The sequence below is a fragment of the Macrotis lagotis genome, chromosome 2, assembly GCF_037893015.1.
Source record: "Macrotis lagotis isolate mMagLag1 chromosome 2, bilby.v1.9.chrom.fasta, whole genome shotgun sequence".
Lineage (NCBI taxonomy): Eukaryota > Metazoa > Chordata > Mammalia > Peramelemorphia > Peramelidae > Macrotis > Macrotis lagotis.
The window spans coordinates 64,811,000-64,825,472 of NC_133659.1; the positions used below are offsets into that span (position 1 = coordinate 64,811,000).

Below are 14,473 nucleotides of genomic sequence, written 5' to 3' on the forward strand. Positions count from 1 at the left end.
GTTTTATAGTCATAATTACAGTTATAAATATATAGTTATAAATAATTATTTAGCATTAACTATTGGATATGGAACTATGCTAAACATAAAAATATCTGTCTTTGAATGTGTTTATCTTTTAAAAAATTTAGGTGTTCATTCATATGTAGAGTTTGGGATCACAAGCTTTTGCCCTTTAATGATAGGTTAAGAGTTTAAAAGATAAAAACTGTAAATTATATTTGTGCATGCACACACCAACAACTTACTTGCTTACTTGAATACAAAATTTACAAGGGCAAGACAAGTTTTGCTTTATGGAACTAAAAATCTTTGCACGATAAGGACTTCAATCTGCCAGTTGGATCAATAAAGAGATAGATGAAAGCCTTCAATTCCTCAAAGGGAATTTAAGTGCCTGCTAAAAAAGGAATCTAACAATCCATTTCAAAATGTCTACTTTTAAAATGCTTCATTATTTTCAGATATAAATGCAATTTTCATGTACTGGTCTCAAAATAGACTAGAATACAGCATAAGATGCTTTTTAAAATTAGGTAATTACATCTTTTTTTAAAACTAAAAAAAGAATCTATGAAATTATGACTCATTATGATGGTAGCCCCTCAGTTAAGAAATTCATTGCTTTTTAGTAAAAAGTCTCTCTACATACCCATTTTGCTTTGTACATGAATAACAGATGAATAATTAATTCAGTGAAATACTTTTAATTTTGCTCACTAGACCAAATGATTTAGAAAAAATTAATAACTATTATTTTGACTTATTATTCTTAAAAGCTTCTTATAAAGAACTTACCCTTTCACTTTTCACAGAGCCAGTGACATCATCATCATTTAGGTGGCGCTTGAATTTAGGCGGCATTTTTATTACTCAAAAAGTTGTTTTTCTTTTCCCAACTTTAAGAGATATACCACCTAAAAAAATCAATGTGTTGATGAGTTCAACTGATGTGAAACTTTTAATTAAGTCACAGTTGGATAAATAAAACATGAAGATTTAACCTTCATAAAACAGTTTAACATTCACCCAAACTATTTCTTTGTCCACACTTAAAACACAATTTTATTAATAATTTTTAATTATTCAGCTTTCAAAAATTATCTTGTTTTCTTACATTACACTTAATCCCAAATTCTATCATCTCTTTGTCCCTCTATCTTATTCTATTGCTTCACTTATCACTAAAATGAAAATCATAGAATTTTAGAGTTGAATGGGACCTTGAGATGAGAAAACAAAGGTTCAGGGTCATTATATATCTAGGTCTGGGGTTCAGGCTTGATACAAAGAGCACCTTTTTTGTTATATGGAACCCTTTAACAGCCTCATGAAACCTGTGAACCATTTTTCTAAATCCTGTGAAACTCTGACTGAAGATATATATGTCAGGATATAAGGAAGGTTGAGTGAAGAAGCAGCAAGGGCACAGAAGCAAGAAGAGAGATCCAAGTACAAAGAGAATAGACCAGGACAGCATGGGAGAAAGGGCCTGGGTAGAACCTGGGAAGCAAAGGCCTTCAAACTATAAAACAATCAACAACTTGGAGAGGTGTAGGTTCACAGAAAGGGGCAGAGTCAACTCTTAAATCAGGAACTGTACAAAATCCAGAAATTTCTGAAAAAAATCTCGAGAATGGGACCTTCTCACATCATTCACGGATTCACGAGGAATATAAATGCTGAGTAAAATGATGAAGTCCTATGGACTAAGAAGCTCAGAGTTCAACCAGAAGAGAACAACTCCACAAGACTAAGGGTAGCCTGAGAGAAAGAACAATAAATTGAAATAAGATACAAGATAGAATGTTAAAGAAAACAACAACTAAGGAAAGGAGAATCAATAGCTTAGAAGAGATGATGGTAAATTTTAGACAAGCACTAATCTCACTAAGTGTTAGAAAAAGGCTTGGTCTTCAGAAAAAAGAAATAATGCAATAGAATCAAATGAATGAAGTAAGAGAAGAAAATGTCAGAAGTGATGATGTTGGTGGAAGTAGCAGAAAATAGCTAAAATATACAGCACCTTAAGTTTTGCAAAGCATTTCAAAAATATCATCTCATTTCATCCCCACCACAAACCTGGGGTTATAGTTCTCATTTTACATATGAGAAATTGAGGCAGAGAGAAATCAAAGGCTTGTCCTAGGCTACAAACTAGGCAGGATTCAAATTCAGGGTTTTCCTAGTAGTTGGGAGTTCAGGGCTCCATCTACCATATCATCATTTCTGGGTCACTTTCAGCTTTAGCCCTTCCCCCCCTTGAGCCCAACTCATCACTGACTCCACCCTAAGGTCAATTCAATGATTCAGTCCCTTCCTGGATACTCCAAAGTTGGAGGCTCTCCTCTTCAATTCACTCTCCATTCTGCTCTTCCTCTCCCACAGCTATCTTTGGCTTTTCCCCTTCCCCATCTCCATTTCCCCATTAAGACTGTTTTCCATAATTAGCCTGTAAGTTCTTTGAGAGCAGGAACTATCTTGTTTTCATATAATTGGCACTTTGCACACTGCCAGGAATAAGTGCTCAAGAAAGGTTTTATCTATTTTTTTAATGACCTAGGAAAAAGGATCAAGAAGAAATAATCTAATAATCATCAATCTGAAAATCATGATTTGAAATCCCAAAATTAAAAACTCCCAGAACATAGAGAAATTCCAAGCTTCCAAGCCCAAAGCAAAAAATGACAAACAGCAAATAAATAAGTCCCCAGGAGTCATAATCAGGATCACACCAAACATAGTAGCTGCCATTAAGTGGAAGGCAACTTGGAATTCAATATTAATATTCCCAAACACAAAAGATACAGATTATAACAGAGAATAACCAATTGACAAAACTGAGTATAAATCCTACAAGGGGAAAAAAAATGGAACTCTAAAGGGGAAAAAAGACTTCCAATCATTCCTGATGAAAAGGCTAGAACACAGCTGAAACTTTGAAAAGCACACATTTGATCCAGGGAAACATCAAAAAGAAAATTCACTTGAAGATCACACCAAACATAGTAACTGCCATTATGTAGAAGGCAACTTGGAATTCAAAATTCCCTAACACAAAAGATACAGATTATAACAAGAGAATAACCTATTGACAAAACTGAGTATAAATCCTACAAGGGAAAAAAATGGAACTCTAAAGGGGAAAAAAAAAGATTTCCAATCATTCCTGATAAAAAGGCTAGAGCACAGCAGAAACTTTGAAAAGCACACATTTGATCCAAGGAAACATCAAAAAGAAAATTCACTTGATTACTTCCAAATTACGAGATTAAAAATTGTTTACACCCTAATAAAAAAAAAGAAATATGTCCCTTCAATCATTTTAGGAGAGGGATAGAGCCTGGAGGTGGTTCTAATTCTGTTTTGATGGTCCTTGAAGGACCTAGGAGGCATAGGGGTCTGAAGAAAGTGAGGACCACCCAAAGAAAGACTGAACACAACATACACTCAAATAACATTTAGTTCAAGAAGGAATTAGGAAAGAAAAGAAATAGCAAGATATATGAGGAGGTCATAAGCAAAACAAATTTCAGCACTGGAAGGTGAAGGGAGAAGAAAGGTAAAAAAAAAAAGTAAAACCTGTGATCAGGGACAAGGCAAGGGGACAGGAAGGGCAATAGAGTGAAAAATCTGAAATTATAACCAGTGTTAATCACACTTTTCATTCACCACCTTCTTCTTTGAAATGAGGGGAATAGGATAACGAAAGGAAAAAAAGAATGAGGGAAATATACAATTAACAATCAAAACTATGAAAATGAAGGGGATGATGTCATTTATAAAATAGAAGATAGCAATAGAAACACAAATGTTTATGAAGACTTTAAATAAGGAACTGGAGTAAAAATCTACTTCAGAAAAAAGCAGCCAGGGGCAGAACTTCTGGCTCAATTGGTTATTCATTTTTGACTTAAATATCCAGTTCACATCACCTCTAACACAGAAGGGTATGGCCACTCAACACAGGATGGGGCTGGGGCAAGCAGGTGAGGGAATCCAGGAGGAGCAAGAGGGAAGGAAGGAGGGGTTCTACCAAAGGTAAAGATCCCACCCAAAGGTATACCTCCAGGGCCTTATTGCCAGCATTACTGGATGAAATTTAATTTCATTTTGTTTTACTCTTAAGGGGTTGTCTGTCTGTCTGTCTCTCTCTTTTTAGTTTTTGCAAGGCAACAGGGTTAAGTGGCTTGCCCAAGGCCACACAGCTAGGTAATTATTAAGTGTCTGAGGAAGCATTTGAACTCAGGTTCTCCTAACTCCAGGGCTAGTGCTCTATCCACTGCCCCACCTAGCTGCCCCTAGGGATTGTCTCTTAAGTACCCTTTTCAAATGCTATTTGGTTGGTATCTGGATTGGTCTCACTCCACAGTTGCCTAACTTGATAGATAGGAGGCTTATGAAATAGGGGAATTTCCAATTATTTGTTACAGAAATATATGTTTAAAACTTATATAAAACCTTTGATAATAATCAATACCAATACTTAATATATGTGCAGTTTCTATATACTTAAAGAAAAAGTTAATCAAATCAAAGGAAAAGTTGAAAATGAAATAGTGGGGCACTTGTGTATTTTTTCCCCAGAGCTAGGCAATTCTAATAAAAAAAGGTAAAAAAAAAAATCAAGGATCTGATAAAAACTTTAGAATTCGAGAGTATGAGATGATCTGGCCAAAACTCTTTGGTACTAGTTTAAAATTTAATCACTGGAACAGATTACATACATAACATACCAATGCAAATCAACATATTAAGCACTGTGTTTAATAATACCAAAGATCCCAACAGCAGGGGCAAAGATTCTTTATCTGATCAAAACTGGAAAGTAACTTAACAAAAACTGGGGATAGACCAACACCCTCACATAAATGTATTAGGAAAAGCTCCAAATAGATGAATGACTTAGAGGTAAAGCAAAATACATGTATAAAGAAGATATTTTCTTTCAAGATTTATGGATGGGGAAGAGTTTGTGATCAAATAAGGAGAAAAGTGGATCACAGCTAATAAAATGATTTTGAGTATATAAAATTTAAAAGTTTTTGAGCAAATTCAAATGCACTTAAAATTAAAGGGAAGAAAGTAGCCAAGAAAATTATCTTTATGGCAACTTGAATCTCTGAAAAAAACTCACATAACTTATATAAGGATGTAATCTTAGTTTATAAGAATGAGACATTTCCTAACATAAATAGCTAATGTCAGTCTATTAACAAACATGTGAAAAATGCTCCAAATCACTAATTAAATAATGATAATATTAATAGCCAACATTTATATAATGTGATGCACAAGTTGCTAAGTACTTTACGATTATTATCTGATTTAACCCTGTCAACTCTGGTCAAACTGTTTTTATCCCCATTTTGTAAATGAGGAAACTGAGGCAAACAGAGGTTATGTAACTTACTGCTACTACCTAACTGTCCAATATAATTCAAATGAAGTAACTGAAATGTAACCTTACATCCATTGAAGGAGCAAAAATGCAAAATAAAAATGATAGTTGTTAGGATAGAGGGAAAATAGGAACAATAATGCACTGTTAATGAAACCATGAATTGATCAACCTATTCTGGAATATAACTTGGAATTACAATAAAAAAGTTAGCAAATTCTACATTCCCTTTGATCCAGAGATACAATTAAGCTTAGACCACAAAAAAAGATCAAAGGAATAGGAAAAGGACTCACATGTGTGTTTATGTATAGATTTGTCAATGTATCAGTTCTTTTTGTAACAAAGGGGGTGCTGATCAGTTGGGGAATAACAGAACAAATTACAGCATATTACTACAGTGGAATACTATTGGGATGTAAGAAACAAGAATAAAAACAACATTACAAAGATCCTGACAGATAATGGACCCAAGGTACAACTTTCAGCCAGAGTATTCAGAATAAAACATTCATTACCTAATACAAGAAATTTGCTTTGCTTGACTACACCTATAAAGATAGGTTTTGATTTTGGTTTTCAATTGCAGGGAATAGCAAGAGCAATGGAGTTAGGGAGAAAATACTCAAAATGAAAAGGAAAGAAGGTCACTGAAGCATTTTTTTTCATATATTCAGAAAGAACAGATTGAAGGCCAATAAGATTCACAAACATGAGATGGCTTTGAAAGTTACATTTTAAATTTAATTTATATTTAAAGGCAAGTTGAGCATAATAAATTTGCTGTTTCCTGAACAATTCTCATTTTCTTTTCTAATACACACACACACACACACACACACACACACATACAAGGCTCTGGCAAGTGCTTTACAATTATTATCTCATTTAATCCTTTCAATCACTCTGGTCAAACTATTATTATCCCCATTTTGCAAATGAGGAAACTGAGGCAAGCAGAGTAGTTATAACTTGCCAGAGTTCTAACTTACTGCCCAATATAATTCAAATAAAAACTGAGATGTCACCTTACATCCATCAGAGTAGCAAAATTGCAAAATAAAATTTCTTTTGGTGTTTGTTAAGTTCAGAATTTTTTAAAAATAAATCTGAATACATACCAAAAAAAAATCCAACTTGTGGTTAAGTAATTTATTTTGAAGGAAAGGGAGACAGGAGTGTGTTATAATAGAAAGAGGGCTTTATGTTAAACTCGGAAGACCAGGACATGAATGTTGTCACTGACACTAATAAGTTGATACAATTCCTTTAACCTCAATTCACCAACTATCATCTAAATGCTAAGCACTGGGGACAGCATGTATTTGTAAGTGAAAGCATTTTGTAAACTGCAAAGCTTTATTGGGTTAGGCAGTTGTGGACTTGATTATAAATTATAAAGAAAAACAACTATTAAATCATGAAGTTTAGTCTGTTCCATGTTCATGCATTTTAAAATCAAAATTCCTATTCTTGCTGAGGGTTCTGTATATATTATTTTCATATGCAGGACTTCTCTTTCACAAAAGGATCTTTTGTATGAATAAGCAATCCATAGAAGTCAGAAGAGAGTATGAATCTGGTTATATTTAAAGCCCTCAAATGCAAATCTGACTTAAATATGGAAAAGATTAAAACATTTTAATCAGAAGCTGTGGAGTGGTTCAAGTGAAAAAGATTCAAAAACATAAAACTCCAGAATTCAGTCAGTGGGCCTATTTTTCCATCTAATCTCCAAGTTACTCCTTAAATGAATATAATTAGGATCTGACTGACAAAGAAGAGTCAAGATTTCTGTGAAATGACTTAAATGTCCTGTAACTTCAATTAGATCATAGCCACATCTCTCATGCACGGAGGGACTGAGGTTTGTTTTGTGAGAAGTTTTTGTTGCCTAAATCCGAAGACCCGAATTTCATGAAAGTGAGTATTTCAGTGTTCACATGATTCTCAAGATTAATTTGCCAATCTAACTAGGAAACAACTGAATACACAACCACCTTCAGGTTCTTTTTCACTGCCACAACACCTCCCAATAGCAATATAAAATCCAACTATTATTATCATAAATTCTATCAAAGCTTCTAGGGGAGAGTAGGATTAGGCAAGATAGTCATATGCAGAAGAATAACAAAGGGTAATTTTTTTATTAGTACTTTCTATAAATACACACATTTTTAGTGACAGAGAAGACTTAATTTCCATAGGCATTAATGAAGGGTCAAAGTCTTCTGTAAATTATAAAATATAGTATAATTTCCAAGCTGAAACATATTGTCCTTGCTCTATACTAATGGAGCTACAAGTCTTTGAATATGAATCTTTACTGGGTTTCCCCCCCTTATTATTAGCTAATTAATGCCAAAGATCAGTTGGCATTATATTATACACTATCACAATTCCAGAATTACCCAAACAAGCTTTCTAAGATTTAGAACTGTCTAATTCAATAACATTCCACTCTAAAGGCATCTCACTAAACCTGTTATTATTATGTAAGTTGTTGTTTAGTCTTTTAAAAACTGAAGTCTCTGGGTCAAAGGGTATGTACAATGAGGCAACTTTTTTGGTCATAAGTCCAAGTTACTTCCCAGGATGGCTTGATCAATTCCTAACTGCTGATGGTGGTGGTAGTATTCAGGGTCTCCCTATTCTCCCTATTCTTTTTCTTTCAATTGCCTTCAAGTTTCCTCTATCATCAAACCTTCCCTAGATAGACTTCATTATTTCAAGCTATTGTCTTACATCTCTCCTCCATTTATCAAACTTCTACAAAAAGTTACCTTTGCTATTTTTTTTTTCATTTTCACTCCTATCACAAATTCCTAAATGGTTTTGCAATCTAACTACCAGCCTGATTGCTCAACCAATGATATCTTGATTGCCAGGTCAAGATGGTTTTTTTTTCTTGGTCCTCTCTGCTACAGTAGCACCGGTTTATAGCCTTTCCTCATGAATGAATATTCTCTCTTCTCTGGGTTTTTAAATGGCAGTACTCTCTTGTATTGATTCTAAGTCACTGTTTCTTCTCAGTCTCTGGTTTGCTCATCATCCATGTCATGCCCTCCGCCTGTGACCATTTCCTAAAGCTCGGACTCTCTCTTTTTGCTTATTTAAACCTTTATAAACCTTAAGTCACTGTTTCTTCTCAGTCTCTGGTTTGCTCATCATCCATGTCATGCCCTCCGCCTGTGACCATTTCCTAATGCTCGGACTCTCTCTTTTTGGTTATTTAAACCTTTATAAACCTTAAATCACTGTTTCTTCTCAGTCTCTGGTTTGCTCATCATCCATGTCATGCCCTCCGCCTGTGACCATTTCCTAATGCTCGGACTCTCTCTTTTTGGTTATTTAAACCTTTATAAACCTTAAGTCACTGTTTCTTCTCAGTCTCTGGTTTGCTCATCATCCATGTCATGCCCTCCGCCTGTGACCATTTATGTAAACATTTATAAATCCTTTCCTCAGTCTGACTTATGAACTTGAATTCCACATCACCACGTGCCTTTTGGACCTTTCCAACAATACTTCCCAGGGGCACCTCATAATTAAAGTATCCAAAATCGAACTTATCTCCTCTTCCCCCCAAACTACTCTTTTTCAAATCTGCCCATGAGTATCGCCACCATTCCCCCAGCACGTCAGGTTCAGGAGCCCAGTTACTCCGGACTCCTCCCCGTCCCTCAACCCAGCCAGAGCCCCCAACAGTTGGCACTCCTTGCCACTCCTCCCTCCAGTGGCCGCTGGGCGATGCCTCCCTGGGCCGCCGCGGGCATGTACTTCGGGCTCTCGCCTCCTGCTGGGCACGCTCCCCGGGGCAGTGCCACCCCCGCTGCCCCGGGGCCCGCGCTCGGCCGTCCCCGGCCCAGGCTCCCCGCGAGCCCCGCTCCACGGGCCCGGGACTCACTGCGCCCCGCTCCGGCCTCCGCCCCCGTCTCCACCCGCCCCCGTACCTGGCGTCCGCGGAGGCTCCGGGGCGCCCCTGGGGGCCGGGCCGGGCTGGCGGGGGGAGGGGAGGGGAGGAAGGGGAGGAGGGGGGGGCGTCAGCCGCTCGGCGCCTCGGCCGCCCGCCCGGGGGGACCAGGGAGCATCGACGCGCTCGGCGCTCGGCGCGCCTGCGCGGGGGCGGGGCGGGGGCGGGGCCGCGGCGCGCAGGCGGCGGCGACCGCCGAGCGCGTCGATGCGGCGGCGCGCGGCCCGGGCCGGCGGAGCGAGCGTCGGGGTCAGAGGTTAAGGAAGCGCCCCACGGGGGCCCCGCTTGCCCCCTCCCTGCCGTCGGCGTGTGGCGGCTCGCCCCCCGACACCCGGCGTCCAGAGGGTCGGGGGCACCGGCCGGACACAGCCCCGGTGGCCCCGCGCCCAGAGCCGCCTCCGGGCATCCGCAGCCCCTCCCCCACTGAACCCGGTCCTCGTGCTTGTCATGACGTCAGCTCCCCTGGAGAGGAAGGCCGCATCCTCCTCACCGTCGGACTTCCTTAGTAACGGATGACGGAGACGGTGGAAGCGCCCCCTCCGCGCGGCGCGGCGCGCCTCAGCCGCAGTGCAGCTTTAAGCCGCCGCGCTGCCCTGGGAGCCCTCGGCCCCCTCCCCAAGCGCCGACCGCGGCCGGCAGCCCAGCGAGCCGTCCTGTGTTGGAGTTTTGGAGGGGACCCCGGCGGGCGCCCCGGGGCGGCGGAGCGTCACCTTGTGTCCCGTCGGGAAACAAGCCGTTCCCACGCCCCTAAACCGGCCAGGTCAAAGGCACGTCCTCAGAACCTGACCAGAGGCTAGGCCCCCCGTCCCCACTCCTCATCAGATCTCCCCTTCTCCGCAATTGGGGACCGGATTCTTCTGCCCTTATCTGGACGTGTAACAGATATGTGAATCCGACATTCCAATTTCATGATTTCTTGCATGACTGTGGTAAATGTTCCCGCTTTGTATCAGTGGAAGCAATTTTCTTCCTTTCCGGCTTCCCCCACCCTCTCTGTTTTACATCAACCCATTTTATAGTTTCCTCCATCCTCCCTGTTTATCTGTTTCTCTCTCCTTAGTTTCTCATAATTGACGTAGAAATGAAAACTAAGTATTTTGTACATCCAACTGACGTACATTTGTATATTCATTTAACTGGATTTTTTGTTTATTATGTTCTTCCATTTTTATTTTCACTTTTTTTTACTTGACATTGAATCATCCTGGTCCTTGCTTGTATCTGTACAAGATGTTTTATAAACATGCTCCCTATGATTTTAATAGTTCTTAAGCTGGTGTGCATATTTTTAAAAATTTTATCATTCTAGTCCAATATGGTTTCCTTTTAGAAGCAAAAAAAAAAGGTACCACCTCCTGTAAAAGCAGGTATACTATATCAGATATGGGGAGAGGGAAGAATAAAACCTTTTTAAAACCTTTTTTAAAATGTTAAAAACTTGTTTTTACATGTAATTGGGGGAAGATTTTTTTTTAAAAGAAAAACAGCAGGTATAGTAGGTATAGTAGACAGAGTGCTGAGCCTGGAAACAAGAAGACCTCACTTCAAGTCCAGATTCAGTAACTTAACTAGTTATGTAATCCTGGGCAAGTCGTTAAAAATTCCTGTCTGTTTCAGTTTCCTTAACTAAAAAATGGGGATAATAATATACCTGTCTCCCATTGTTTTGTGATAATTAAATGAGATTGTTTAAGTCCTAGAAAAGCAGTAAGCACTTTGAGGACAGGATAGGTCAAGTTTGAGTGAGAGGGGGAGGGAGTGGGGAAGAGAGAAAGAGAGAGAGAGAGAGAGTGTGTGACAAGACTGGCATGGGATACAGATCCAGATGGAAACATGGAGACCCACGGTACCCCAGAGCTCCTGTGTTGGAAACACATAGCTTAAGAAAGAGAGTGAGAGAAAGTCATCCCGCAGGGTGAAAGGTAGAGTCAAGAAGTAAGCACAAAGGGGTAGCACTTCTTAAATACACTTCTGTAGTGGGTTGGCACTTGGGAAGTGGTCTGGCACCTGGGCCAGGTATACTCCAAGGGTAAGCTATGTACTGGTTCTTCCTGTCCCAAGGTGCATGACCTCTAAGTTCAACGGGAAGCTAGGCAAAGGACAGATGAGAAGTGTAAATCTTACATTTAAGAATGATACCGTTGGGGCAGCTAGGTAGCCCCCAAGCACCAGGCCTGGAATCAGGAGGACCTGAGTTCAGATTCAGCCACAGACAATGATTGCCTAGCTGTGTGACCCTGGGCAAAGTCATTCAAACCCCATTGCCTTAAATAACTAAAAATTTTTTAAAAAACAATGAAACAATAGGAGTCAGTTTATATCTCAGTAGCAAACAGATGCCACAATTCCAAATTAACACAATTAACAAAATTTAACGGCATAAAAGATTACAGAATTTGTTTCTAATTAATTCATAATTCTCTGTATCAAGATGATATTTGGAGCATGTTTGTAAATCTGTGTATTTTATACATTTAAAAATTCATTCTGAGGTGTTCACTCTTTTGGCTTTACTAGATTGTCAAAGGGTTTCATGACCCACCCCAAAAGGTTAAGAGCTGCTTAAAAATACCGTTACTCAGGGATATTCAGGTGTCAAAGGCAATAGAACATTAGCCCTAGCAGGGCCTCCTGAATTCAAATGTGACCTCAAACTCTTACTGATTGTGTGACACTGTTAGTGAATTTGTTTTTTTGCCTCCAAAAAGAGAAAAAGAATATGTTACATAATTTGGAATGTTCAGATGATTTTACTTGCCCCTGATAAGTAGGACAGATGCAGTGGAATTACTAGTCCCACTTTGGGGGGGGGGGGGTGTAAGATTCAGTGACTTTATTGAGAGCACAGAGCTAGACTTGAATTCCATCCACACCATGCACTATCTCCATTATACTACATTTTTTTTCCTTTCATTTAGTTAGGACTTGTAATTTCATTGATGTTGGAAACTTCCATTTCGAAAAATACTCTACCACTGAAAATTACCCAGGCTCAACTTAAGGTTGAATGATTTGTCCTTATCACCAATGTATCAGAGAAAGTACCTGCACCCAGATTTTCCCACTCTGAGGCCTACTCTCTTATCTGCCTTTAATCCATAAGAATCCATAAGGACAGTGGCAGCCAACTATCTATCCTCCCCTAGATTCTTTCTGTACATAAAGAGCATCACCACCTTATCTGTGGGTGCTCTGCCCAAAGGAATGTAAATTTGGATTCAGAAACTTGACTAGTTATCTTGAGTTTCACAAGCCTCAAATCACTCAGACTCTCATTGATTGGCCAACAATAAATAGTCTCATTTGGTCGTTATTTTAAGTCCTGATCGGCTAAGACAACGTAAATAGCAGTTGTTTCTGTTTTGGTCAGAAACTTTTAGGATCTTCCCCTCTTGATTTTTTCTTTTATCTAGGTTAAATAGATCACTCTTGCCTCATTTTTTTTTAACCTAGCTTTTCAATCACTGAATGAGTATTGTCTCAAACTGAGAACTGTTTAGACCAAAGTCTCTCACTGCATCCAGGGTTATCTCTGGTCACTCTGATTCATATCTGGCCACTGAACCCAAATGGTTCCTAAGAAGAAAAGTAAGGCTGGTGACTTTGCAAGCCCTGCCTCACTTAAAATCCAATTCACTTGCAGTCATGGTCCTCTTTGAAAATGAAGGGCAAGCAACAAGCAGCCTTGTAACAATCTTGGGTCTAAAGGTTCTATTCTCCTACCTGCCAACTCTACTTGTCAAACATCTTTTTGTATTCGATTGTAAAGTAGATGATGTAATATAAAATTAGGAACTTTGCTCACCTGGAATATGTCCAGTTGTATATTCCCCACATTTACATATATACTATTCCTACTATCAGTAAAATCTTGATTATTTGTAGGATTCATTTTTTTTAGGGTTTTTTTTTTTTTTTGCAAGGCAATGGGGTTAAGTGGCTTGCCCAAGGCCACAGCTAGGTAATTATTAAGTGTCTGAGCTCGGATTTGAACCCAGGTACTCCTGACTCCAGGGCCGGTGCTTTATCCACTATGCCACCTAGCGGCCCCTAAATCTTGGTTATTTGTGTAACAGTAGCCTTTGACTCCCCACCTCCACTTGTTAGCATTACCTTCTACATAAAGCCTGTCCTCATTGATCTAGCTCCTGACTACCCAAATTAGCATTTAAAAAAAAATTTTGTATGTACTTAACACATATTTATATATATATAGTTTCTAGATAGAAGAAAAACTTTTGTATCTACTTATATTGTCTCTTTCGTTAGCAAAACAGATCTTTAAGGTCAATGACTTCTTCCCTTTTGTCTTTTGTGTTTCTAGTGCCTAACGCTGTCCCTGGATTATCTCCACAACCTCAAGCAAATCTTTGTCTTAACTAAACCTAGGAAACTGTGTGTAATTTACAGGGCTGTTTTAAGTATGAAATAAGATAACACATTTGTCTTTACAAAGACAAAGATGTAGCAAAGTGCCTCACTTACCAAATGCTTGCTAATCTATTATGTGGATATTATCATTATTAAAATTGTATGTAATAGGGCCTGATTCTTTTTTCTTGAACTCTTTCTCTGGAACTATATTTTTATATGAAAACATTTTTTTCCTAATTACATGCAAAACCAATCTTTAACATTCATTTTTTTATCTGTTGAGTTTGAAATTCTCTCCCTACCTCCCCATTTCCTGAAATAGTAAGCAATTTGATATAGATTTACATGTACAATCATGCAAAACATTTCCATATGAATCATGTTGTGAAAGAAAATATAAACCCCCTCCCCCCAAAATCCCTACACAAAAAAGTGAAAATTAATGTGCTTTGATTTGCATTCAGTTCTTTCTCTGGATATGGGTCTTAAGACCTTTGTAATTGTCTTGAACATTGCTATTGCTGAGTATAGCTAAGTCATTCACAATTGATCATCATATATTGCTGTTTCTGTTTTTTCCTCACTTCACTTTTGATCAACTCATGTAATTCTAGATTTTTCTGAAATCTGCCTGCACAATAGTATTCCCTTACAATCATATACCACAACTTATCCAGTCATTGCCCAATTAATGGACATCCCTTCAAATTTCAATTCTTTGCCTG

The 14,473-nt window shown here is 38.7% G+C and overlaps 1 protein-coding gene across 2 annotated transcripts in view; it reads right to left on the reverse strand.

Annotated features, from left to right (window-relative positions):
* Positions 1-14,473, reverse strand: part of VAMP4 (vesicle associated membrane protein 4) — a 57,822-nt gene that overhangs the window by 31,939 nt on the left and 11,410 nt on the right. The window contains exons 1-2 of one of the 2 annotated variants that reach the window (XM_074222013.1): positions 9,355-9,518; positions 799-917 (exon numbers count right to left, since the gene is read on the reverse strand). In XM_074222013.1, coding sequence (XP_074078114.1) covers positions 799-864 — 66 coding nt within the window. In that variant the 5' untranslated portion in view covers positions 865-917; positions 9,355-9,518. Of the gene's footprint in view, positions 1-798; positions 918-9,354; positions 9,519-14,473 lie in introns of those variants that run through there. The other variant, XM_074222015.1, reaches the window with a different exon arrangement.